Genomic DNA, 27,710 nt, shown 5'->3' with positions numbered 1-27,710 from the left:
ACTGGAAAGTCATTCAAGGTGATCAAATAGGACTTCCGCTGCAGGAAAAGCAATGAGAAATTGGTGAGGCAGGGAATGAGAAGATGACAGTTGGACAGAGCTGCAAAAGCTGCCATTTTCATATTAATGTCCTCTGCCCTCTTGAAGTCGTCCTGTGATATTAGTGAGTTCACATCTATGAAATGAGCGGACACAAACTACAAGTAGGCAGACTTCTATCCCTAGTGTGGCAAGACTGATAAGGCTGTGAGGCCATCCCTCTGTGCTGAACTTAAACATATTTGACTACTGATTTCTCCTGAGTAAAACTTCAATCCATTAGTACTCAATAATATCTCCATTATTAGTTCTTTGGGATGTTTAATAAACAGCGTGTTCTCTTTTGGCAAGGGCTGACAGTTCCTAAGAGTATTGAGTGTACCAAGTGCCAGGTTCAATGTAATCGCTTTCTGTGGGTTATCTAATTTAATCTCGACAAAGACACTAAGAGGCCTGTACTCTGATGATCACCAATTTATGGATGGAAACACTGACGCTCACAAAGGATAAATAGCTTGCCCACATTATACACAGTAAGTGGTATAGTTGTAATTTTAACTCAGACAGCCTCGACTGAAGAGAATATGTTCTTAACCATCACACATCTGGCCCCAAGAAGGTGGTGCTATGCAAAGCTACACACCCCGCTGCACCTGCCCTGCACCTGTGGCAAGGTATGCCATAAAGGGAGGAAGCGACAGACACACAAATGTTTCACCCTTATGTGCCTATAATGAGGAAATAGACAAAATAGCTCACTTTTTTCCTTAAAAAATAACAAACATTTAATGTGTCACATATACATACAGGTTTATGTATACACACACACATAAATGTTTTCATATTAGACCTAAAGCTTTCAAGGAAATTTCTCATTGACTAGAACAATTTAGATTTGAAAAATAAACATAGAGTTTTATTCAGATTGAAAACTTCTGCAACTGGTAACTTTCTCTTATGATGTGGTGGAAAAGAATTATTCCCTCTGACGACCATGGTGGAAGGTTCTATTGACCATGGTGCAGGTAACCTCCAGATATGCTTTTACTGGATTAGCTGTAGATTCCTTCCAGGTTTGATTTGATTTCCTAATAAACTATTGAGAGAAATGCCTTATACTGAAGTATTTTCTCTTCCCAGGACATGATGAGATACTATTTTTTCTTCTCTGTATGTCCAAAGTGATTAAAGATATATTTGACAAGGCAACCTGAGCCTCATGACTCTGTTTGTGCCAAATCAAATAGTGCTTGTCCCTATCTTCCATCCCTGTGCATGAGGACTCAGAGAGCTCAAGGTGCTGTGATTTACCAGTTTCCTGTACTATGAAAGGTTGAAGCATTATCTGAATATTAATAAAATAACTACTCTGATTATAAAAATTCTATGATGGATTTGTGCTAAAGTATTTCCATAGATCCTGAAATAGTTCTGCATTCTCTGAAGTTTAAAATAGAAAATCCCCAACTGTTCACATATAATACCATACAGGAGCATTCATGTGAACTTGCTTTTCTTGTCTTTGAGAATTTAGCTCATGGCTGAAAACCAAATATATTTTCTCCTGTTTTCAAATGATCAAGTTATCTACTCTTTGCAATTACAAAACATGTTTAAAAATATCACACATACTTTGTAATTACATTTTTAGGTAACTCACAAATAGTTAAGTGTACAATGAATATAGATCTACCTCTTAAGTTTGCATATAATGGCAATGCATAAATTGGCTTCTTACAAATGGTGGCAGGATCCCTTTTCATAGTAATTTGTCAGTATTTGCTAGCATTATAATTTTTATTGTTCAACTGATAAATATGATATACTTACTTTGTTAGTAAATGACCACTAGTGCAGTCTAAGTTAAAAATTTCAATTTCTCTCACATATTAAACAGAAATTTAAAAATATGTTTATATTTAAATATATATTTATGTATAAATATAATAAAATATATAGAATGAATAAATGCAAATAAAATAGGGTACTAATTTCCAAATTCTCATCAAAACAATCTTCATTAAAGATATGGCACCAACTTTTTTTGCTTTTCAATTTCATAACAACACATTTTTGCACTAATGTTGATCCTTCTCTTTTGATAGAGAAGAGATCACTTTGGTTCACTGCCAACCAAATCAAAGACAGCTATTTATTTTTTAATTAAAAGAAAAACATTATTATGAGGTGATGCTGCCTTCATTATTTCTTCTATTTGCATTGATCCAAAATTTTATAATATCCTATAGGAAATGTATAAGTAACTCACTAGTCAATAAGTTATTTGCCTTGATAAATATTTATTAAGCATGTATTTCAGGAGGTGCTAAGAAAAATTTAAAATATGTCTTTTTCCTAGAGGAATTTAGAGGTTTTTTTTTTTTTTTAAAAAAACTCAAGCTATGTGTATGATGTATTCATATATATATGAAATGACTACAAGATTATGCTTATAGTTGTGTTGTATAAAAATGATCTTTTATAATTAATGCTATGCACGTCTGATTCTACACAATGTTAAATGAAACAAAAGTAAATTCATTTCTACCCGTGTGTCTGGGATAATCAGAAATAATTTCTTTGAAGAGATTGCAAGATAAATCAGGTAATCGAACACACGAGGGAAAAAATTCATAATCAAACAGAAGAGGGAAATCAATACCTCCAAATAAAACAGAGGCCATATAATATAGTTGTGAAAAGCAAAATTGATGATGTTACACATTTATAAGCATCATATTCTGGGGGAGGAAAACAGGAATGAAAATATCAGATTTGGTGGCAACTCCTGAAAGAGGTTTTAAATGTAAAGTGCATTTTCAATTCAAGCTAAAAAGTGTTGTAGCAAGCACAAAAGTTTTGGCAATGAATTTCCTGTGTGGAATGACTTTGGGAGATCTGTACCAAGAAAACCTCATGTCTCATGGAGAGAGAAGTATTCAGACAGGCGGGAGAGGCCGCACCTGGCGCAGGAACCTGCTCAGGTTGCCGCCATCTGTGAGGTGGGTGGCAGTGCCAGGCCCAGCAGGCTCCAGCGCGGACAGGTGTCCCGGCCACCTGGCCCCTCTGCGGAGGAAGGAAGGCAACATTCCATTGGTGAGTTTGCTAAACAGAAAACAGCAATATCTGCAAAACGGACCCAAGAATCTGCCTTCTGGCTGACGAATGGAGGGGGGCGTATGGGGCAAATCGCCCCCATTCCCAGGGGGTCACTTCAGAAATTATGGGGCCACGCAATTATTTTCCCTTCACAAACTGATGATTCCTTAAAGCTCATATTCCATACTAAGGAGATATATTCAGATTGCGGACTTTATTAAAGGGAGACTTTTTATATATTGTAGCTGGTTTGATTGGGGAATTTCAACTCTTTGAGGCAAAAAAACCCCAAAGGTTCTATTTTACATTTGTGAAGTTGGCAGTGGGAGGGAAAAGGAAGAATCCGGCCATACTCATAGGCCCTCAGACAATTGTCCCAAGAGCCCGTCCCTCATGCAGTTCTCTGACTCCAGAGAAGAACTGTAGCCGTGCAGCTCAAAAGATATTAATGTCAAGGTGCTGGGCCCAGCACTCCCTTGTCGCACCCACAAACTGTGCAAGCAAGTCTCTTGGGCCCGTGTCGTGACTCAGAAAGGGACCAGTTTGGGTGTGTTCTCTGTCCTGGGGCAGCAGCACTGAGCCCCACATGGGGGAGGCCATCGTCGGGGACAGAGCACTTCCTATTCTCTGTCCAAATGACACCCTGGGCTTTCCTCTGAACTTGGAATGTAGCCACTTTAAATCTTGAGTCTTAAACTTCAGGCCCTCCTGAGCATTTCTGCAGAAACATGGATTGTCCGTCCCACCAGACCTTTTTTTACTAGCAGATCACGTTAATTTAGAACAGTGACTTGTGCATGGGAATAAAAACAGGGAGGAAAGTGGAAGAAAACTACAGACCTGGTGACTCTGACTTGCGCTAGCCAGTTCACCTCTCTGGACCTCAGTTTCTTCTTCTATAAAAGGGGACTGTTGGACCACGTCTCTTCAACTATGAAACTATTGCCTCTAAGATTAAGTTCCAATGTAAATATCCATTATGGCAAATTGTAAAGGATAAGTTGCATTTATACATACCAACAGGAGCTTTGTACTTCAGCAGTGACATTTCATTGCTTTATGGAGTTACTATCTTGTTACCTGGGAAAAATATGTGCCCCCAAAAAGAAATGTGCATTTTAAGGGTCAAAGCTAACTACATTCCTTTGCAATCCGATATGTTACTTAGACACTATATATATCCTTTTAGTGTATTGGTCTACTCAAAACCAGAGAAAATGTTAAAGTTTGAAACAGATATTTGGAATACCTTGTTTCGGAATTTTCTTTTCAACATAGAAGAGAAAGTGTAATAAATTGAAGTTTTTTATAGATAAATTAATTGCTACATGAATGAATAGCGCTGATATTCAATACAATAGTTAATTATCTCTCACAATGTAATGTGTGTATGTTCCTGTCTATATTTAATTAATAACAACTATCTAAAAATAGCCCAAAGTATTGCATTTGAAGTTAAAAAGTAGAGTTTGAGATGTCTTACTTCTCATATAATATGCTCCTATTTTTGTTTTCTCTAAATGTAAAGAAATACTATCCTACTGGTTTAAAATAGTCTTTAATTTATATCAGTTGAAATACCAATTTTAGTTATAAAGGGGTAAAACTTTTGAAAAGCATTTCTTAGAATGTATTTGAATTGTTAAACAGCACATTACTGTAAAAGGGTTCCCTTTTCTTCACATCCTTGCCAGCACTTATCTTTTTACTTTTTGATAATAGCCATTTAGTCAGGTGTGAGGTGGTATCTCATTGTGATGTTAATTTGTATTTTTTAATGGTTAATGATGTTGAACATTCTTTTATATGTCTGTTGGCCATTTGTATGTCTTCTTTTGAGAAATGTTTATTCAGGTCCCTCACTCATTTTTTTAAACCAGATTATTTATTTTTTTGCCATAGAGTTGTTTGAGTTTCTTACATATTTTGAATATTAACTTCTTATCATATCTATGACTTGCAAATATTTTCTCCCAATCAGTAGGTTGATTCCTTTGATATTGAGAATCTTTTTATTTTTATATAATCACATTTATATATTTTTGCTTTCATTGCTTGCATTTTTGGGGTCAAATTTAAAAAACCATTTCCTAAACTACTGTCACATAGTTTTCCCCTTATGTTTTCTTCTAGTAGTTTTATAGTTTTAGGTCTTATGTTTAAGTCCTTAATTCATTTTGGGTTGATTTTTGTATATGGTGTAAGATAAGTGTCGAATTTCATTCTTTCATATTTGGTTATCTAGTATCATTTATTGAAGATACCTTTTCCCAATGTGTATACTTGGCACTTTTGTTGAAAATCAATTGCTTTTGCATATGTGGGTTCATTTTTGGGCTCTTTATTATGTTCCATTGGTTGATGAGTCTAATTTTATACCTGTTCCCTGCTGTTATAATTACTATAACTTTGCCAAGGAGCTGGCTACACCACACGTTGGAGTTTAACAGTGCTCTGCATGACCTCAAAGCCCCTGTCCAAACAGTGCCCAGGGAGGGAGATAATCTCTGTGTCAAATTTCAACAAAGAGTGAGAGCTAAATGTGCCACAACTAGGAATTTAATTAGTGCTCAGCCCAGCCTTAAAGCCCACTCCAAGGCCCCACATAGACAGAGACATAAACCCCAGCTGTGCATTTCTACTGAGCAAAAAGCAGCTGGTGCTAGCCATCCCAATCAGCAACTCCACCTAACCTTGGTGCCCCTCTTGCAACACTGTTCAACTCTTAAACTTAATGGTGGTACCGCCTGGCCACAGAATACACCGTGTTGCCCAGCCCTATCTGCGGGATCGCAGTGCCTATCCAGCAGCTCAGCCTGACTGCAGAACCCAGCCAGCTGCCACACTGGAAATCAGAGCAAAGCAATAGCCCAGCCATCTAGAGAACCCAGAAGCAAACTCCATCTGACCAGAGTTATTACCAGCTGGCACATCTAAAATCACAAGCTAGACTAAATAGTAAAAGTCTATTCCTGCCAAAAATCCCTCGTAAAAACAAACAAACAAACAAAAAAAGGTGCTGTTTCCTCAAAAGCACAAACACCAATGCAAGGACACAGGATCACAAAGACTTAGAAAATTATGACACCTCTGAAAGAAACTAACAAAGCTCCAACAATGGGCCCTAAAGAAAGGGGATCTATGAAATGACCAAAAAAAAAAACCCAATTCAGAATAATTCTCTTCAAAAGTTCAGTGAACTGCAAGAATATACAAATTAAAAATATTAAATGAAATATGGACAATACTCATGTGGCTTAAATAAAATATGTGAACGAAATGAGAAGTATGACAAAGAAATAGAAGTAATTTTAAAAGCCAAATTGAAATTCTAGAGATGAAGAATACAATGATTGAACTGAAAAATGCAATACAAAGGTTTAGCAGCAAGCCCAATCAAGCTGAAGAAAAAAATCAGTGAGCTTGAAGACAGAACATTTGAAGTTATTCAATCAGAGGAGCAAAAAGAAATAAAATGAAAAATAATATTAAAAATCCCACAGGAATTATAGGACACTGTCAAAAGACCTGACATATGCATAATAGAAATTCAAGAGTGAGAAGAAAAAGAAAAGAGCCAGAAAACATATTTAAAGAAACAATGGCTGAAGACTTTCCTTATCTGAGGAAAAATGCCAATATCCAGATACAGGAAGTGCAGAGATCTCCAATTAAATTCAATCCAAATAGGAGTGCGCCAAGACTTAAAATAATCAAATTACTTAAAAATCAAAGACAAAAAATTCTGGGAGCAGCACAAGTTAAGACGCTGGTTTTACGTGTTGTAGTTCTGCAGCTGCTGTATTGATTGTTACCAGGGTGTACACACTGGACTGCTGGGATCTGCAGTTTTTACCAGGGATCCTTGAATCCATATTCACACTAGATATTGTTTGTATATTGGCAAAGTGAGTCACTCATGTTTGCTACTATTTTTAAAAATCTATAGCTTCTGTTGTGGTTAATAAGATATAAAATTTAAGAAATCAATAAATATTTAGTAGCATTTTATTTGTTTCCTCAATTGGTTCATGCAATCAATATTTTACTAAGAAGGGTAGTTTCACAATTCTTTCCACGTAAATGAGGTATTTATCTTCAGAAAGTTGGCAGACCACTCCGTGTGGATCTTCAATTAGTATATAAATACTAGTCAAGTTTAGTTAATTTTGCTCAAAGCTTCATATAGGACTGAACTAAAATTTGAAATCTTCTTTTACTCATTCCCTGCAAATAGTCAGGGACTGTCTTCAAACACCTGTGACTCATCCTTTTTAATTAAAAACAAACAAGCAAATACCTACAGAGCAGGGAATTTACAGCCCTTTGGTTTCAGTATATGCCAGTTCTAAGTGCTAGGACAAAAGCATGTATTTTTTTCTCTGAATCTGTTCCCCAACAGTTTCTCCACATTGGAAATGGAAACACTGCTCTGAACCACATGCTTAGCAGGAGCCCATCATGTATTTGTCCAAGAACAGAGAAGGATTCATGACTGTCTACTTTGTGATTTTAGAGACCAGCATTTATACGGTATATTTTGAACCATTTCATTAGTATGCCATCAAAGGAGGGTAAGGTTAATTAAATTTAACATATTTAAAAATAACTCTGCATGTTGTGGGACAGATGTAGCCTTTGGAAAAAGAAAGAGCCTACACCAAACAGAACCACAGATTTTTGTATTTAGTACTAAGCAACAGACACATTTCCAGAATATGCTCTCAAAGCTTGTTGGCAGTGGGAGAGATCAGGAGATTCATATTTAAAGAGGAGAGCAAAAAGTAAGCAGTATACTTTTGGTTTTCAATCAACTCAAAGGTGCCTCATTATTTAAAAGTAATACGCTGTTATATGATATTGTTCAATTTTAACAAGAAAAATGAAGCACTCCAAAATCCCTTCCCAAATGCCAAGACAAAAACTAGGATGGAAAAGGTACTTGCTGAGAACACACAGTCAGGTGTACTCTTGCAGGAGGTAATTTTGGAAATTTTAAAGGATGTCCAGAACTGAGTGTAAGAGCAAGGGCTGGAGAGAACTAAATTGCTCTGCTGGAGAAAATGAAACAATTTCTTATTTTTTTTACCCTGAGCGTGTGAAGGAAGAGAAGAGAGAAAAGGTTGAGAAAGAAGATGGAGCAACTAAAGGACTTTTAAAGGAAATCTAAAACTCCCCCTTTGCATCACTTTGATGTAAACCTTCCTTCCTTCACTAAAATCTGCAAATACCTATGCAGACAATTAGTTGTGAGTTATGTGGATTTTTCTGGGCATGCATGAAGGAAAGGGGAACTACATTCTGTTTGTTGCTAATGCAGAGCTCTTTAAAGTGTCATCAGAAACCAAAAGAAGTGCAAAATTTGATGGATGCTGGAAGTTGGAAGGAAAGGTGAGCATGAGAACTTAATCTTCCCTCTGCCACATGGGATATGCAGAAGTCTGGGCACTGGGCTTTTCCCTAGAGCGTAGAATCAGTCTCCAATCTGAACACGTTTGTATATTAAAGAGTGGCAATACCTACAGAATATTTAAGCTATATAAAACAGTTTTTTTATTTTAATAAATGTTGTTTACTAGACCTAGAATCAAATCTGCTGAGTCACAAAAATGAATTTGCCAAGCAAAGGATAATTGTAAATTTATTTTATAGCAAACTATTCCAAGCCATATTGGCTATAAATTGTTTGCTTTACAAATATGCCGGGATAGATAATCAGAACAAATAAGATTCTGGAGCTGTGGAATAAGCATTTCAAAGCAGCAGCAATAATTACTTAAATCCGAGATATCACCAGTATTGAGTAATAAAGTATTTTCTAAGTGTGGAGGCTACCATCAGATCCAAGCTAACATTTGTAAACTGATTTATTTCTGGTCTTGAACACAAATTCATGCCAGAACAATTTGCTTTCTTGACACAGAGAGATAAAAGTAGGAGAACACAAATAGATATAATCTCACATTATTATCCATATATAATTAATTTCTTTTATCCAGGTCTAAGAAATATGGTGCTCTGCACTTTAGAGTCATTATGTAAAATATATGAGAATAATTAATTTTCAAGCAATTTAATAGATAATATTAACATTTATCTGTGTATCTTCAGCTATTAGTGTAGTACTTGACATTAGGCCATTAATAAATGTTTTTAAAATGCTAACTATTTTCCTGAGTAGCCAGAGGCTTAAAAATATTGCAATTATTCTATAATTTTAAATAGAATTGCCACTTGCTAAAAATAGAAGAGTTAAAAAGTGTGTTTACTTTATATTAAACATATGATTTACTGTTGAAACTTCATGTTGAAATAAAATTTCTGGCTTTAAATTTGTTTACAAATCACTATTTCTTACATGTATTGACTATTTGTAAACACACCTTTGCACTTTTGTGAACTCAATTGAGTTGAATGCCAGATAAATTTAGACTTATGATGTTTTTTTTCCTGATAGAGGGTCATGTTAAAATATGGGAATAATTCATGGGGCATTTTTTGTGTTCTTAGCATTTTTCGTCTCTCTAGTGAGACTCCGTAACATTTGAAAACATTATTCTTTATTTCCTCCTGGGTGATAAAGGTTGAAGTAAAATGTTTTTGATAAGTTCAGAGGAGTAATTTACTAGCTATCAAAGTGTCCTCAAAACTCTTGTCCATTTTAGCATCCTCCTAGTGAGAAAAAAAAAAAAAAAAAACCTGGCAAAAAGAAATGTCAAATGTGGCTATAGCAGCTACCTAAGGTTTAATCTCCAGAAGTGCGTGTCCAAAACTTCATTTGCTCTTGTAGCACCATTATGAGTTTTTTCAGATCCTTTATTTACTATCATTTCCTTACTCTTTTTCTTTTAAAATCAACTCGCTTTTCAAAATTCAGTTCATTTTTAAAAGAAGTGTTATAACACTACCACAAAATAAAATAGGATTACTGGTTATTAATAGAAATAATCATAAAAATAAATACTACAAAAAATCCATTGCATTCTAGATGGATACCATTAACTGTGACAGTTTCATGCTTGAGCATGAAAGTGAAATCAGTGAGTGTTAAGGCACGATAAAAACATAAAAACACAAAGCATACATGTTCTCTCTAAGAAAACTAGAAGCATATTATGGATTTGAGTCAATGTTACTTAATTCCATGGCCATTTATGCCTAAAATTATCTCCAGTACCACCAAGTATACCCTATTACATGCATTGGAAATACCGTTCCAGGTAAAGCCTTTTAAAATCACCAAATCAGCCACAAAGGACATTGTAGGGCACCAAATTATAGTTTCTTCATGCGACAGAAAGTCAGTACCACTGCGTTTTTTTGTCCTTCCTTTTTTTCTCCTGTTAGCACGCCTATTCCCACTTCTGTTAAGAACCAAAGTCAAAGGCACCCAAAGCTCAGCATTGCTTTAGGGAATGATCATATAGACACAAAGTAAGACTGAGTAGGTGATTAGTAACAATTTAATGTCTGAAATACCTATATGAAGAAAATAGTACATATAAAAAAGGAGCTACAGGGCCTGCAATAATCTAGTTAGGCTCGAGTGAGGTTTTCGATTTTTGTCTCATTTGACGTTGCTATCAAAACTTAGGTTAAACTAGAAGCCGGTAAATGACAACCAATCTAAGAAAAGATTTTAGAACAGCATTTCAAACTTTTTAAACTTTTACAGTTTAAAAAACAACTTAAATGAAATTTTTAAAGGACAGTAAGCTGAACATTTTTAATGTCTTGGATAATATTAATAGTAAGGCAAGTGACAATATATAAATATTGAGAGACATTATTGCTCATTTATAGAATAAAGTTCAGAAGAAATAAATATAAAATGAAAAACAAAAAATATAAAAATTTTATAAAATAGTATAAGAATACATGAATTAAATGAGTCAGGAAATGATGTAAAGCCAAAGGAACCCCAAGTAGGTAATGAGTAATCAATATGATATTTTATTTTAAAATCTTTGATTTTTTTATTGCTAATTTGCTTGAGTTCTTTGTAGATTCTGGTTATTAGCCCTTTATCAGATGTATAGAATGTGAATATTTTCTCCCATTCTGTAGGTTGTATTTGCTCTGTTGATTGTTTCCTTGGTTTCCTTGGTTGTGCAGAAGCTTTTTAATTTAATCTAGTGTTTTTATCAACAATAAACTGAATTTTTAGAAGAGTTTTTCCTGCCTTCATTGAAATCATCATATATTTTTCTCCTTATTCTATCTGTAGTGAATTATGTTGATGGATTTTTTTTTAGTGTAAAACCAACTTCAATTTGCTAATATAAATCCTAATTGGATAATGAAGTACCTTTTTAAAATATTTTGCTGGATTTTTAAAAATCTTTTCTTCATAATGAGATTGTGCTACAGTATTCCTTTCTTTTTTTAATATTCTTATCAAGTTTTGGTTTCAACAATATGCTGACTTTATAACATAAGTTGGAAAGTAAAATCTCTATTTTTATTCTCCGAAAGAGCTTATGTAAACTAGATTTATTTATTATTTGAATGATTTGTATAGTTTTCTGGTGACACCAACTGAGCTGGGAATTTTATTTGTGGGAAGATTATTAATTGCTTAGTCTATTTCTTTAATGGTTAAAAGCCTACCAAAGTTTTACTTTTCTGCTTGAGTCAGTTTGATAGGCTACATTTTCTAGAAATTCATTCTTTTGTATGCATTTTTAAAAGTATTGACATGGGGGTTTTTATGATATCCACTTATTGAACTTAAATTTTAGCAGAATATCTAGTAATATTTCCTTTTTCATTCCTATTTATTTGTTTCTTTCTTTACTTTCTATTGATTAGTATTGGCAGAGACTTAGTAATATTATTATGTACTGATATTCTTAGCACTATATATTTCTTTTCCATTTAGTTAATTTTTGCTCTTTGATTATTTGCTTTAATCTACTTTATTTGGATTTATTTTGGTCCTCTCTTATTTCTGCTTTTCTGATGTGGACATTTAAGACTATTAATTTCTTTCTAATCACTGGTTTAACTGCATCATACACATTTTTTACAAAATGTTCTATTTAACTTTGTATTCAACATATTTTCTAATTTCATAATTATTTTATGTATAACCTATAGCTTATTTATAAATTAATGTCTCATTTTCTTTTTAAAAAATAAATTTTATTGTGTACATTTAAGGTATACAACATGATGTTATATGAGATATATATATATATAAATGGTTACTGTAATTGTGAAAGTAATCAATAGTAGTCAATAATAATCTTAATTTCTTAACATACAGAGATTTTATTGTTCTAATTATAATATTGATTATAGCATAATTACATTATGGCATACATAATTACATTAAAATCAGAGAAAATATACATTCATATCTTTAGTTGTTTTCAAAGGAGAGGGTGGGGTAAGATATTTAGCAGAGCACATGAACACCGGAGGTTTAATGAGGCATCTAGGGACACTAAATTACAAAAAGATGGGACAAATAACCATACGCAGATTTTCAAGCAAAATATCTAAAACCTATTTCTGTGGACCCCTGAGACCCTTTACCAACTGCTTAACATAAAACGATTCAAAGTATGTGTGTTGGGGAGTTGAGGGAGGGAGAGAGATTATCTGAGAAGAGGTTGTCTTTGCAGCATACTGTCTTTTGAGTCCCATTCCCACTTCTTCCATCCCCAGGGAGAAAGGCTCATCTTCCCCCTCAGTTCAAACCTGCTTTCATATGTGCTGCGTGCAGTTGGAAGGCGCAGCGGCCTAGGATCTGACTCACGCCTGGGAAATCAGAGAGGGGAAGGTTGCTGCCTGGCGGCTCCGTTACAGGACCCGGAGAGCTGCCCTGCCAGACTATTAGGGAAAGAGATATGCAACTGTTTCCTGTGGACTGAATGAAGGGGAGAGAGAGTGAGAGAGAGAGGGCATAGGGTTATCCTGACTTCTACTCCTAGTGCTGCCTGGAGAACAGGACATCAAGAAACCCCAGGTTCACAGAGGATGACCAGGGCTTTGGGAGGAATGACAGTCAACTCCAGGAATAGGGATCTAACCTCATGAGCCAAGGAACTGCAGGGGAGAGAGGTCCCCAAAACACCTTTGGGGAACCCATGAGAACATACTACTCAGCGTTTGGCTCTAACCACCCGCCAGGCTGTGGGCATGGCTCCCCATGCCAGGTCAACTAATACCTTTCATTCAGCCTCTTTCCCCACTTACTCTGCTCCTAGCATGGAGGGTCAGACAAAAGGAGCTACTCTGGCATGACCTATGGGAGAGAAGTTTTAATTATGATTTTGGCTTGTATGTTCTAATTTTGAATTGATAGACTCTGCGAATTTAGTTGTCCACAGAACTGTCCATTTCTTAAGGGTGAGCAAAAATATCATGGGCCTCCAGTACTTTCATCAAGGTTGAAAAGTTTATGTTCCTCAAATCAATATGAAAGAGATGGTGGGAAACAAAATACAATAGAATTTTAATCACATTGTATGATTTGTGGTTTCTATGTTCTTTAAATCATTTTCTAAGTTTTATGCTTTCTTAAGACTATGAAATGAGAGTAGTAATCAGTGCTAAGTTAATTATTTATAGCCATATTTTAATAAAAGCATTCTTCTTTATGGAAAATGGAAAAATTTGGTGACTGCAGAAGGTCTTTAAAATTCTGAAAAAAAAAAATATTCTGAGATTGAGTTGTCAAGCTTAGTCAATTGTGGGAAATGGCCCCACAACCCTGTTTTTCTTGTCCTTGTTGTTTTTCCATTGAGCCACCACAAAGAAGGTGACAGCTTTGCAAATTGCATGCATAATGCTTGGATGACACCCCACAGCTTCTGTGAAACAGGTGAAAGGATGAACCCAGATGCTCAGGCGCTGGGTAGAGGTAAAGGAGGGGATCAGGTACGGTACAAGTGCATATACGTTTGTAGGGAAAAGAGTATTTCTCAACTTAAAGGGGCACTTACCACTCAGGTCTACCCGAATGATGGCACGAGGGGACACGAGGCCCAAAGTTGCCAGAAAAACTGCAGGTAAGATTTCCTTTCACTGTTGTTATTGTTTTGTGAGTTCTTTTATTTTTGAATATTTGTCTGCCCTGAAACACACACCCAGTGTGTTATATGTTTGGTGTGGCCACACAACACACACAGCTGCAGGCTGTATGTCAATGGTTGCTAGTTTGTAAATTCTGGGAGAGAGGCTATTAAATTCATCCTATGCCTTATCCCAATTTATTAATATTGCCAGAGTATGAACCGGTTGACAAGCCTCAGTCTGTCATTTCCCAATGCTGGAAGTTCTCCTGCACATCTAGCCCAGGTTCATAACCTCACAGCGTCTCCATTTCTTCCCATGCTCACAAAGGCTGGCCATCGAATCCTCCAGACCTCCTCCAACAACCCTGGCTCTCAACAGTTGTCCGGGAACCAGGCATGTCTCTGTTTGTGTCATCAGCCACATCCTGACTCCAGTCAAATCCCGGAAGGGAATACTGCAGCTGTTGCCCTAATCAAACTGTTACTAAAGGTGGCCAATTTTCTTGAGTAACCTACAGGGTGAGGGGCCAGGGTCTCTCAGTGCTAACGGAAGCAGAGGGAGGTTACTGGCAGAATGGAAGCCGTGTGTGCTCTTGCGATGAGCAGGGGAGGGAGGGCGCCTCTTGGTGAGAAGATGGTCAAACAAAGCTGGAATTTAGGCCTGTGTGCCTGGGGAGATTTCAGCACTTCAGCTAACGTTTATCTTAGCCAGATCTTTCCTTGACCAAATTTACCCTAATTTAGTATAAGCAAACAATTTTTTTAAAATTTAGATGAACTGAACTCACACCAAAATTTTCCCTGAAAGTATCAGACTCCAACACTTTCCTCGAAAGGTAAATACGTCTGCTTCTCCTGTGGGACAAAGAGCCGGCAAGAGCTTTAGTGGCGAGAAGAGAGAACACCGCTGGGCACTGGCCTTGTAAGGTGGCCGCCGGCCTGCGGGTGGGCTGCTCTTCCCACATCCGTGGAGTGCCCGTGAGTCTCCAGTCCCCCGGCCCAGCCTCTAAGACGGGATCTCTCCTCCTCCCAGCCTCTGTCACCTTCTCAATCTCTTTGAACCACATGTTTATTCTGGATCTTTTTTGGATGTTAATGAATTTTTCTCCCTTCTCTCTCGCCAGGACTTTTTTTCTAACCCCACCCCCAATAAATATCTCCAATTTCCATACAAATGAGACCGCATGGAAAAATGGAAGACATGTATTTCTGGTGATATGTACCATAAATATGAGAAATGTCTCTCATGGCAGAGAACAGTCCTTTTACATGCAAAGCAGACATTTTCCAGCATCTCTGTCTGAAAATCTCTAAAGGAAATAAACATTAGGGTCTAGAATGTGGCCTCTTGCTCCAGAAGGAGTATACCTAGTGATAAAGGGATGAAAGTGAGGCATGACAACTTCAGACAAAATATAGGAATTATTACACCGAGATCATAGAATTCAGATCTGGATGAAAACTCCCGTGTCATTTAGTCAAACCACACTCATTTTATAGATGTGTTAAAGGCGGAATCCTCAGGGCCACGGGACAGAGAGACAGAGTCACCGAGGCTGTAATTATCAAAAGGAGTTTTATTGTGTAGCTCATGCTAGGGTCGGAGCCCAAGAGCACCGGCCCTATGGCCTCTTGTTTGGGCAGGGACAGCCCCAAGCCCCTCACGTGCGAGTGAGACTTTATACCTAAGTTGTTCACGCTCTGATCACGAGCCTCTGATAGGCTCCAACCTGTTCCGGGTCCTATCCCAGAGGCTCTGGTTTCAGCATTTTTTCTCTGCATCCCATAATGCACCCATAATGCACCCATAATGCCCTGCGGTTAGCAAGCAAGCAGTAAACAGAAGCTGGAAGGCGTCCATTATCCTAATAGCCCAGTATCTTACAGATGGGGAAATCGAAGCATTGAGAAGTTAAAAACTTAGCTCGCCTTAGTCACAGGGCAACCGAGTGGCCCCTGGTGACTCAGACCCTGAGCTCCGGGAGCAGATGTCAGCGCCCTGTCCTCCACCGCGCGTGCTGGCTTGGGACACCCGGCAGGGCTCACTGAGGAGAATACAAGAAAGGTGCTATGCTGCCAAATACAGTCTTCTCTTTTTAAACTAAAGTGTCCTTTTTTAATGTACTAGTCTGGAAAATAGTATATGTATTGTGGGGATTTTTTTTATCTTTATTTGACAAGGAACAAATGAATCTCACGTCAATTGCACAAAGGGCATTTTGATTATTTACAATCTATGAAATTTCAAAGACTTGGGAACGACTGAATTATCTGACGCCTTTGTGTCTGCACAGGATTAGAATGAAGCTGATAACTCAACATAGTGAAGTCAGACTGCAGAGTTGGAGAGGCAACTTTGTACTCAGTGTGTCTTTACAATTGAATTTCCATAATTTTACATTTGATTGTGTCAAGGATGGGACTAATGTGATTTAAATGTTTCTAAATCACCTGATGAATTATAGGACATTCACTCTTTCTCATGAGCAGGATATAGGAATGATTCCACACTTGCATTTAGATAATTACATCATTCTGGTATGGTGGGCAGTGGTTATAATTCAAAGGTGAGCATTTTCTGTTATTTATACAACAATAAGATGACAGGTCAAGTTCATAAAGCAAGTCAAATAAGTTAGCTAACCAAGAGAGTATCCCAAAATGACACAGCTTCCTCCCTACACAGGCCATGGGAAAAAAATATTATCTTCAAGTAACTGAAAACAAATTTAGAAGTGCCTTGGGTATTTTCAACTCTGCTGATTTTTGACGAAATGCTGTTCTCTACATTTTGAGAACTAGTTACAAAATATCACCTATGTGCCCAAAGATAGGTCCTGGGGAAAACACAAGATCAATTGGACATTATCTTTGCTTCCAAGAGATGTAGTTACAGTTGCTGATAACAGGTGCTTAAATGATTCTTTCTTCTACTTTGTAAATCTATAGGGTTTTAAACTTAATTGGTATAAAACTTGTACCTAACAAAGGAGGCTGTCAGAAAACAAAAAGAAGAAAAGAAAAATAATGAAAAGCTCAGTAATGCACATGATTTAATTATTCTAATTCCAATAATGTATTATAATTATTATTAATAAATCATTAGTTCTGTGCATTTAAAATGGGGAGTGTCACTGCTGACAACGCAGTTTGTAGGGAGAGGTCATTGGGAAGAAGTCTCCCGGCTGGACACGGAGTTCCCACGGTGGCGTTGAGTGAGGCCGCAGGAGTGGCCCCTGCGCCTGGGGAGAGCCCGAGAGCTCAGCATGCGTGTTCTCACACTTGCCAAACACCCAGGAGGGCGATTTTACAGTTCATACCACAAAAAAGCATTTCTTTTCCCACTTCAGCTAAAAATAAATTCAATGTGTGATACAAATGGTTTTCCGTGTTTTGTGTGTGTGATTTTTATAACTGAGCCATTATTTCAGCACACGGCCGATTAATGTGAGCTGCCTAGAAAATACGTGGGGCAACACGGCTGATGGGACGTGGCAGGATGGAGGCGCGGGAGAACTCGGAAACGTATGGACCACCTTCCTATTTGCTAATATCTGTTGATTCTGTGAGTTAATGTTAATTGACACAATTATAGCTAATTTTTTAATAGCAATTTATGACCTAGTATCTAAAATAAGACTTCTCATTGTTATGTGACACTTAAACTATGTCAGCATATATCTTCCTTTTCATTTTTTAAATGCAGAAATGGAGGTTAAGAAAGATTTAGTGTCTTGGCCAACTTGAGCATATTAAGGAGCTAGACCCAAACTTAGTGCCACATTAAGGCCAAGCTTCCTTACACTCACATTTTCAACCTCTCAGCCTAAGCAGTACTCAATACTTTAGGACAGGTAATAATATTTGAGACTGTTGACTATTCTCAGACTAAAATGTTAGAATTCCCATTAAAACAAACAAAAAAAATTTTATTTCTTAATTTGAATGATAAGTTCACAGAATAACTTAACTCACCAATCTGAAAGGCATTCTACAGAATACACCAACTTGCATGTATTGTATCAAATTGTGTGTGCATATATTGTGATTAAAAATGTTATCTGGCAATCATCTTTCTAGTATCGTATATATTCTATTATTTCATTTTGTGTGAAACAACACTATAATGATTTAAAAATTTGCTGATTTGGGGTTGGAATTAACTTGGAAATAAAATATCTTATCTAAGGTATGGGATATAATAAAATATAGGACTCTAAATTCGCAACCTCAGCAAAGCTTATGTAACATTTACCACATGCCGGACACTGCTTTAATTGTTTCATGCGCATTACCTCATGTGATCCTTCCAATATCCCTTCAAGGCAGGGACTACACTTATCTCCATTTTATAGCAGAGGAAGCTGAAAGTTGAGTGACTTGCCCAAGTTCATACAGCTCATAAGTGGCAGAGCTAGAATTTCAACCCAGACAATCTGTCACTGGAAGAATTGTATATGTGACACTAAGTGATTAATTCACTGAAGCTATTTTGTCTTTGCTTCTTTCTTTCTTCTCCTCCAAGTCCATCTTAGCTTCACTGATATTTAGAGCCAAGTACATGCTTTTTCCAAACAACATAACAACGGGTAGGCAGGCAAAGGCCTACAACTCCTTTCAACCCATCCCCTAAGAATTAATTGAATACAGGGTATTAAGAAACCATTATTGCTACAAGCACCACATGTACTCACCATTAAATTGGTACTAATTGATCAACACTTACATGCACACATGGAAGTACATTCATAGGGTATTGGGAAGATTGGAATGAATAAATTCACACCTAATGGTTTTGGTGTGCTTGTATCTCTGACTTGGGTGGTGCAAAAGCAATATATGCAATCAGAGCATTTGTACTCCCTTAATATTCTGAAATTTAAAGAAATTTTAAAAAATAAAAATAAATCATTATTGTTCATTAGAAATTCATTTACGGCATTATGGTCTTAGTTGTCCGTTTAGAGGGTTGAAGTTCTGTGAGAGGTAGCAGTGGCTTCTAAATTACTCAAGTGGCAAATCTTCATCCTTAATCTTTTTAGAATGCTCAGCTTACCGAAGCGTCACTACATTGAGTGGTAGCAAGCTAGAGGGGAAGCTTTTGAAGAGCAACAGCCCTTGGTTTGATTTTAAGCCACACACCATAACTTTATACTATTTCCAAGCTTTTGTTACTTAATCAGTAAGATGGGAGTGATAAAGCTGTTCTTGAACTGTGGCGATGGAAGCAATGTGTGTAAAGTGCCTGGCACAATAAGTGGTAGATGTTAGCAGATATCGTTACAATATGTCATTGGGTTAAAGGAGACTGTCCCCAATTGTGATCTCCATTTTCTGGTCTTTGACACAAATAACACAGGTTTCAGCTAGAAAATGACTGATTCAACAGATTAAAAAACAGTCCACATTTCAGATGAGGAGTACACCATGAATGAAATCAATGACATCGACATTTTTGACTACTAATCTCACGGTATAATTCACCACTGAGTCTATGCAAACAGGCAAATAATTGCCTTAGGACAGGACCTGTTTAGAATATTGTTAAGATGATTCAATAAAAAATTGATCAAAGCTCTTTCATTTTCTTTGCAGTGAAGAGGAATAAGGGTAGTAAATATTAATTAAGGTGTTAGAGAAACTGAAATTAATCTATACCTAGATACATACTATCATCCAAACCAAAATGTTCCAATCAAGAAAAATAATAAATCCTGGATTTTCCTGCAAAGCAGAGCCTGAGACAAGGGCTTGTGTGCAGACAGTTTATAAAGGGAATTGGTCTCAGGGAGAGGCAGTCAGGACTAAAACAGCAACACTGGAGCAGGAATGAAGAAGGAAAACATTTATGTATTCACTGGCTGCACTCCCGCTTTGCTCAATAGCTGTCTGATAGAATGCTGCTACTCCCGCACTTCTAGCTCAGGCATCTGGCCGTGCCAGGCTCTGAAACACACCGTAACGTCAGAACAGCACCAGACAGAAAGCAGGATATACGCAGTAAAGGGAGGCAAGGTGCTAGGAGGTTACACCTATGTTGCCACAGTGATGACTGCAGTAAACACAACCAGAGAAGATGTAGGGAAAGCCACAATGGGTATATAACACTCATATGGCAACTGCTTCTACTTAGAGACTAGTCATGATGATCCCTACAGATATATTGTTCTATAAGATGTGAAATCTCTATTAAATTTAGAAAACTATTTATCTTATGGTTGCCCCAAATTTGAGAACCATATGGCTTTCTAGACATAATTGACACCGTGACTGTTTCCCATGCTGATGCTGCTATTGTGTGCAGCCATAGGAAAGGATCTTGGCTGCTGAGAGAGCTTCTTCCAACACCAAGTATTATTGGCCTAGCCTGATAGAACTATAATGACCCATAGGAATTCAGTAGCAGGAGCAAGACACTACCCATGAGTTGCATGTCACTTAGAGTGAAGCCCTGCTTTTACATGCAGTATTTAGAAATGCACATTTCAAATTGTTCTTAAAGATAAAGAGGAAGTTGAAAAGTGATTACTAAGAAAAAAGAATATAAGCAATTTGGATTAGATAATTATTCACAAGTTAAAATATTTATATCCGAACCTTGAAATGTAACTTCACCAATGTAAAAGAAAGGATTGGTAATTGTCTAGAAAATTAAAAGCAAATCAGTAAAAAAAAATCAAACAACCCCATTAAAAAGTGGGCAAAAGGCATGAACAGAAACTTTTCAAAAGATGATAGATTGACGGCCAATCAACATGAAAAAATGCTCAACATCTCTAATCATCAGGGAAATGCAAATCAAAACCACAATGAGATATCACTTAACTCCTGTGAGAATGGCTTATATCCCCAGACAACAAATACTGGCATGGATGTGGAGAGATAGGAACACTCATACACTGCTGGTGGGATTGCAAACTTGTACAACCTCTGTGGAAAGCAATATGGAGATTCCTCAAAGAGCTAAAAGTAAAACTACCATTTGATCCAGCAATCCCATTACTGGGCATCTACCCAAAGGAACAAAAGACATTCTATAAAAAAGACACCTGCACTTGAATGTTTATAGCAGCACAATTCACAATTGCAAAGATATGGAATCAACCCAAGTGCTCATCAATCCGTGAGTGGATTAATAAAATGTGGTATATGTATACCATGGAGTACTGCTCAGCCACAAAAAAAACAATGGTGCACTAATACCTCTTATATTAACCTGGATGGAGCTGGACACCATTCTTCTAAGGGAAATATCACAAGAGTAGAAAAACAAACACCACATGTACTCACCATTAAATTGGAACTAATCAATCAACACGTATGTGCACATATGAAAGTAACATTCATTGGAAATTAAGCAGGTGGGAGGGGGAAGGAGGGGATGGGTAAAATTACACCTAACAGTTACAATGCACACTATCTGGTGATGGGTATGATACAAAAGCAAGTTATGTAACCAAAATGTTTCTACCCCCATAGTATTCTGAAATTTAAAAAAATGTTTTCTGAAACCCTCCAATGTTTACCATTTTTTCTCAATTTTATGATTAATTATAATCTGCAAAATAAAATTACCAGATAATTTTTTTCCTGACAACTGTTATGAATTTCCTGAAAATAGGAATTCTAGAATGATCAATTCTTCTAGGTGGGGATCATTAAAAATAAGCAGTGAAGGAAGAATGCTAAATACATGGTTTGGGGATTAAATACTTTTCTCTCTGGATTCATCCCACATGGATTCACTCTTCCTATGACATATCACCCGCGTCAGGTAAGAGGCATGGCTAGGGATTAAGCTAAGTAGAAACACGAGGTACAACAATCTGCTCTGAAGCAACTCTTGTTCCCTAAAATGACACAAAATGATGCGTGCTATTTATTTAACTTTCTCCTAACTTCTCTTTTTGTAAACTTTGCTTTTAAAAAAGCCATTTTGTATTTTTGAGAAGTTGGTTAGGAATAAGTGTGAATATTTCTAAGAAGGCATTATGTTAAGTATTTGATACCACAGCAGGAGGAGCCAATTCTATTTAGATATTCTTCCCTATGCCTGTAGTCACAGCACTTTCTCCTTATGGATTTGTTGGAAATTTCTGTTCCCTGACACTAGGTTGTCTGTCCATTCCATCATCTTTTCCCCTGCTGTGGTTTGAGAACTGCTTGACTTTTGAGAAGAAACCTTTTCCCTTATATTTAGTGCTCATGTGCAGAGCCTGGAATCAAAATAATCCACTTTTTTCTATGTCAGGTTCGGTAGTTCATACCTGTTCATAACTTTTACCTACGGACAAAGTAGTAAACCAATAAGTGATTGTCACAGAGATTAAAGATGACTAATAAGACTAATAACTAATAAGAAGGCAACTATTGAATTAATTTATGCATCATTCAGATCCTATGTCCTTGTTATGTGTTTGGGACAGCTGCTGGGCAGACACACTGCAACAAACGTGGTCCCCAGTTTCAAGGTGTTTGTAGTCTGGTAGAGGAGATCAGACCTTCCTACAAATAACCATGGTAGAATTGGAAAAGAAATACCTTAAGGGAGTTAGAAATGTGGACATCCAGAGGAGAAATATTAATAAATTGCTTCTCTATGTTATTAGTGTTACAGTTGGCAGGACTAAGAAATGTTGGAACTCAGGACTAACAAACACTCACCCCTCACAATCTCCTCTGGCTGCAGGGCCGTCCCACTACCCACTGGACAACTGTAATTTACCAGTGAACAGCTCTACCTGAATATCTGATCAGGATTTCACCACCATGTGCAAAATCACACATCATTTTTCTTCCCAAAGCATCTCCTCCTAGCCTTCCTTACCTTTGTCTAGGAGACATTTCCCTACTTCTAGTGCTCAGATAACCCTGTCTCGACATTTCGGTTACCTTCTCCCACATTGCCAGTGAATATATGTCAAATCACACACTTTCTACTTCCTTAAACCTCTTCTCAGACTCTTGTTTTTTTTCTTTCTTTTTTTTTTTTCATTTTATTGACAGACTCAGACTTGAAATGACATTTGAACTAGTTTCTTTAACTTTTCTCTCTCCTGACTAATCCTCTTTAGACTAACATAGTCTAATCTATATTCTGCTGACAGATTAATCTTCCCGATATATAGCCCCGATCATATAATTCCTGTACACAAACGCACTGATAGACTCAAACTAATTAAGTATCTGAGTCAATATTTCTCATCCTGGAATTCAACACCTCCTGAGGCTGTCGTTGTAGCCTTATTTCCCAGTACTTAGCTATGCCCAACCGGCGGCCCCTTTACATTCCTAGACTAGGATATACTGATGCTTCAATGTTCCTATTCAAGAAATTTCAGCCGTCTGGAACCTTCTGATTTTCAATTCTCAAAGCTTGTCATAATTTCCACTTTTCTATGAGGCCTTTTCTGAAGTCTTTAAACCCTAAACCGAGCTAGCTGTGAATTTTCCATGTTATTCTTTATTGACCTCTTAAGGCCAACAATGTGATCAAACTTATAGTTACTTGGCTCATCCTCTTCCCTTCCCCACTTCTAGAGTGAGGGCTGAGTTTTACTGATCTGTGGAAACTTACAGTATTAGCATGGTGTCTGCTAATTGTGTGTTCAATTTTTTTTTTCATGGAATTGAATGTTCAATCGCTAAGATGAATTGCTCCAACCATTTCAATCTTCCTTCAGATGCCAATAAAGAAAGTGGTGTTTTTTTTCAGCCTACACATGCCTACAACATTTAATCTTTTCTAAATTAATGTAAAGTTCAAAAAGCAAATGGCCCTTGAAGAGTAAGTACATATTATTCCCAGGGCCTCCTTCTTCTTGGAATCCCTCTTATTTAACTTTTCTCAGTCCTGACAGTCAAAAGCTCAAAAGCTCATCCATTGATCTAGACTTAAAAGCCAGAGGGGCTTAAAAGCCACAGTAGGGTTCTGTTCAGTTTCAAACACAATTTAGAAAACCTTAGGAAAGAATGACAGCTCCCTTTCAGGAAACTTCCATACATATTTCAATGGACCGCTTTCCAGACTGGAGATTGTAAAATATTATACCACCAACCAAGTAATAAAAAGTCACTCACTGACATGTAGAGAGATTCCCTTGATTTTCACAAAGAGCACAAAAGGCTATATTGTATTTATTTAAATCCGAGACTGACAAAAACATCAAGAAAGAAAGAGAAGTAGTCAATTTCTCTAAAAGATTATTATTTAGCAATAAATTACTATGCAGAAAAAGCCTGTCTGTTTGACAGCTTGTGAGTTTAAGGCAGATGAGATGTCTCCCGCCACCCCCTCCACAAACAACGCTATTGCTGACACGTGTTAGTCATCCTACATTTGGGGAACACGTAGAGCTCTGAAATCAATGTGTTTCTGGTACAGGGGGTTAACGAGAGAACTTCCTAAATCAGCTTAGGAAATGCTTCATTTCCTGTGCCCAATCTGCAAAGGAAAACAAAACAGCCAGAGCCAGGTGCAACAGAAATCATACCCAGAGATGGGAAAATCTCATCTCATTCCTTCCCTGCCTTACTCAGCCGGTCAATCTATGCTCCTAAGGTAGAGCTTCCTTTTACTAAGATAAATGGAGCAGATTTTTGGTTTTTGTTGTTTGTTTGTTTTGGTTTGGCTTTTTTTTTTTATTTCGGCATATTATGGGGGTACAGATTTTAAGGTTTCAATAAATGCCCATTCCCCACCCCCTGTTTTTTAAGATACTGGCCTTAAGTTAACAAGTTAGGTTTTTGTCAGAGGTTGGAGGAGATAGTGATTATGAACTATTATCCTTGCTCAAATGGGAAAGTATCCTACAGGGGATAAGAGTTCATTAAAAAGATGGCACTTAAAGGGTTGGGCTTATTACCAGTGAGCTAAAGGGGGTTGGCTTTTTCCCAAAACGACCACTGCAGAGAAACCTGCACGGCCATCTCTGGGTTGTCCTAGACCTTCATGTCTTCACTAGGGCCAGGTTTTGCAGGCTGCTCCTATTGACCCTATTCCACCTTACTTTCAGAAGGACATGCAATCCATTCAGAGTTGAACAGTCCAGCAAAGTAGCATACTCACTGATGCTTGTGGACCAGGAACAGAAAGAACCCTACCCCACTCTTGCAGACTTTATACTAACCTGGCATGTATTTGTGAGCAGTGATTTGTGTGGCACTGGGCTTCCTAGCAATCTTCCCCGTGCATACTGAAGAGTTACTTCTAAGCCAGTGCATGGATTTCTGTGGCACCTCATGAATATTGTTTGTTTTAAAAAACCAGATTCTAATAATGCTTCTAAGTTAAAATTTTGGCCTTGATACCAGCTGCAGCTCAACCCCAGAAAATCCAAAGGTGCATGGTAATCAAGTGTGTGTGATATTGAAGTATCTTGGAATTTGTCCTAAATGTACAAAGAAAGTTTGAGAAATGACTGATAAGATGTTGTTTAAGAAGGGGTGGACTAAGTTTTTCCCACATCATCACTGCAAATTAGAAATTTGTAGGCAGTAAAGTTTTGAAAAGAGAATGAGCAAAAGAAAATTGGAACTGGGTGGATTTTTCCCCCAAAAGTCCCTCAGCCGAATCAATCTTTCCCAAATGTGTTCTTTTATGACAGTTTGTACTTCAGCTTCACACTTATTAAATCTGTCTTGTATTAGAATCGCATGCTTATTTCTCCCAATAGTACATTTAGCACTGTGGGCAGGGACAACATCTTACTCATTTTTATACTCTTTGCACTGCCGGTACAGGGTAGAAGCGTAATAAATATTGAGCAAGTCTAAGTGCTTATTTTGAATCATTCAGGAAGGATTAAAAGTCAAATGTAAATCGTTTCTCAAAACTGGTCATTAACATAGAGCTTATACAGCTACATACGTGTTCTTTTTTTTTTTTTTTTTTTTTTAGTTTTTTTTTTTTTATAAGCAGATTCTGACTTGTATACATACGTGTTCTTTATCTGAGCTTCTTAACCTGCAGCCAGTGGGCAGGGTTTCCAGTTCCTGAAATGTTATGTAAAACTTATGTATACGTTTAGATGAGTGCATATTTCTACAGCAAAAGCCTATAAACTTTAAGCAAATTACCCTCCCTCCATTCACCGCACCCCTTCAAGATATCAAGATTCACTTCCCTAGGCAGTTTTACTCAACCTCTCCGTGCATCAGAGCTGAAAGTTCGGACAAATACAGACTAGCATCTGCAATGCAATATTTCCAATTACACCCTTCCTCCTATTCATGACAATCTTAGTTTTTCTGGGCTTACATCTGAAAAGATATTTTTGAAAGAGTGCTTTTGTAACCAGCATTCCAGCCCCAGATTTTCGTTCTCTAAAAAACCCATTGTGTATTCCCAGTGCTTTTGTGATTCCATCAAGCTTGCTTCAAGGCTGCTGCGCCCCCGAATGTTGTTTCCCTTCAGTGGCAGCAACCAGCTCTCCCTGGAGCCTTCCCCACGGCTGGAGCCAACATCCGAACATGCAACTCAGCCGAGGAACTGCTGCATCGGAGTTTCAGGGGAACGTCCCTGAAAGTAAACTGAGGCTAAGAGCTCCCTACTAGTGATTTCTCATCCATACCACCAGAAGAATAAGAGAAAATGGTACCTGTGTTGTTTTCACTGTTGCAGAGACTGGACAGAAGAAGGAAAAGAACGGTGACTTGCAGCAGCTCCATGGTGGCCTTGGGTCGTCGTCTCAGTGGCTTCTCTCTCCAGAGTCAAGCAGGGTCGACTCCCTCCCAGCTCGGCCAGGCTGTGCGAGCAAGGGGAAAAGGTACACTGAATGTGAACAGTCACTGCCCATTCCTACTTATTTTGGGGGCTCTGATAAAGAACGGGAGGAAATTCATACACTCCCTCTGGGAGTTCAGCAGAGAGGAGATTTATTGTTTCAGCCCCTTACAGGAACTCTTTTTTTTTTTTTTTTCCCTTCCTTTGGCAGCCACTTATGTTTTTGTTGCTACATTATTTTGTTCTTCTTTAACAGAAAGGTCAGGATGGGTTTTGAACAGAAACAGATCCTTCTTGAGAATGGATCATAGAGCCTTCTAGCTTTTGTTTTGAAAGTGAGTTTCAAAGTGACTATAAAGGGGCCTCATTAAACAGCTACTCGGTGCCCGAGGGTGACATTTGAGAGCAAAATTCAAAAGGAATCAACTTTTCTTCGCTCTTGCCAACTTGAAAGCCAGATCAGTGAAGACTACCTTCTGGATCTAAGTGCAAAATCTTATTCAGTAGATCATGCTCTGCTCTTGAGTAATTCTTAAGGGATGTCCAGAAAAGCTTTTCAGGATATTTCTAATAGAATGAAGCAAAGACAAATGAATGTCCATTCCTCATCCCTGGTTTTTATTGATGGACTTGGATGAAGAAGAAGGAAAAAATACTTATAATACCTCATGGGTGCTGTTCTCTAGAGTATAGATCAGAATGGCCTTTGGCAGGGATGCCAGATTAGAGAGGCTGGGAGAGATGGACTCTTTAGGATTGGAATGCCAACCAGGCAGGATAATCTATACCTCAGGAGTCACTTAGATGTCAGTGGTGATTGATTA

The 27,710-nt window shown here is 37.4% G+C and overlaps 1 protein-coding gene across 1 annotated transcript in view; it reads right to left on the bottom strand.

Annotated features, from left to right (window-relative positions):
- The window catches only part of EMCN (endomucin), a 97,890-nt gene extending 70,866 nt beyond the window's left edge, over window positions 1-27,024 (bottom strand). Inside the window, exon 1 of the mRNA XM_012738392.3 lies at window positions 26,762-27,024. Within this exon, the coding sequence (XP_012593846.1) occupies window positions 26,762-26,831 (70 nt within the window). The 5' untranslated portion in view covers window positions 26,832-27,024. The remainder of the gene's footprint in view (window positions 1-26,761) is intronic.
- Window positions 27,025-27,710: the final 686 nt, after the last annotated feature.

The sequence above is a fragment of the Microcebus murinus genome, chromosome 29 (assembly GCF_040939455.1).
Source record: "Microcebus murinus isolate Inina chromosome 29, M.murinus_Inina_mat1.0, whole genome shotgun sequence".
NCBI lineage: Eukaryota > Metazoa > Chordata > Mammalia > Primates > Cheirogaleidae > Microcebus > Microcebus murinus.
The sequence above is the reverse complement of the archived record's forward strand: the minus strand, read 5'-3'. Positions and strand labels throughout refer to the sequence as shown.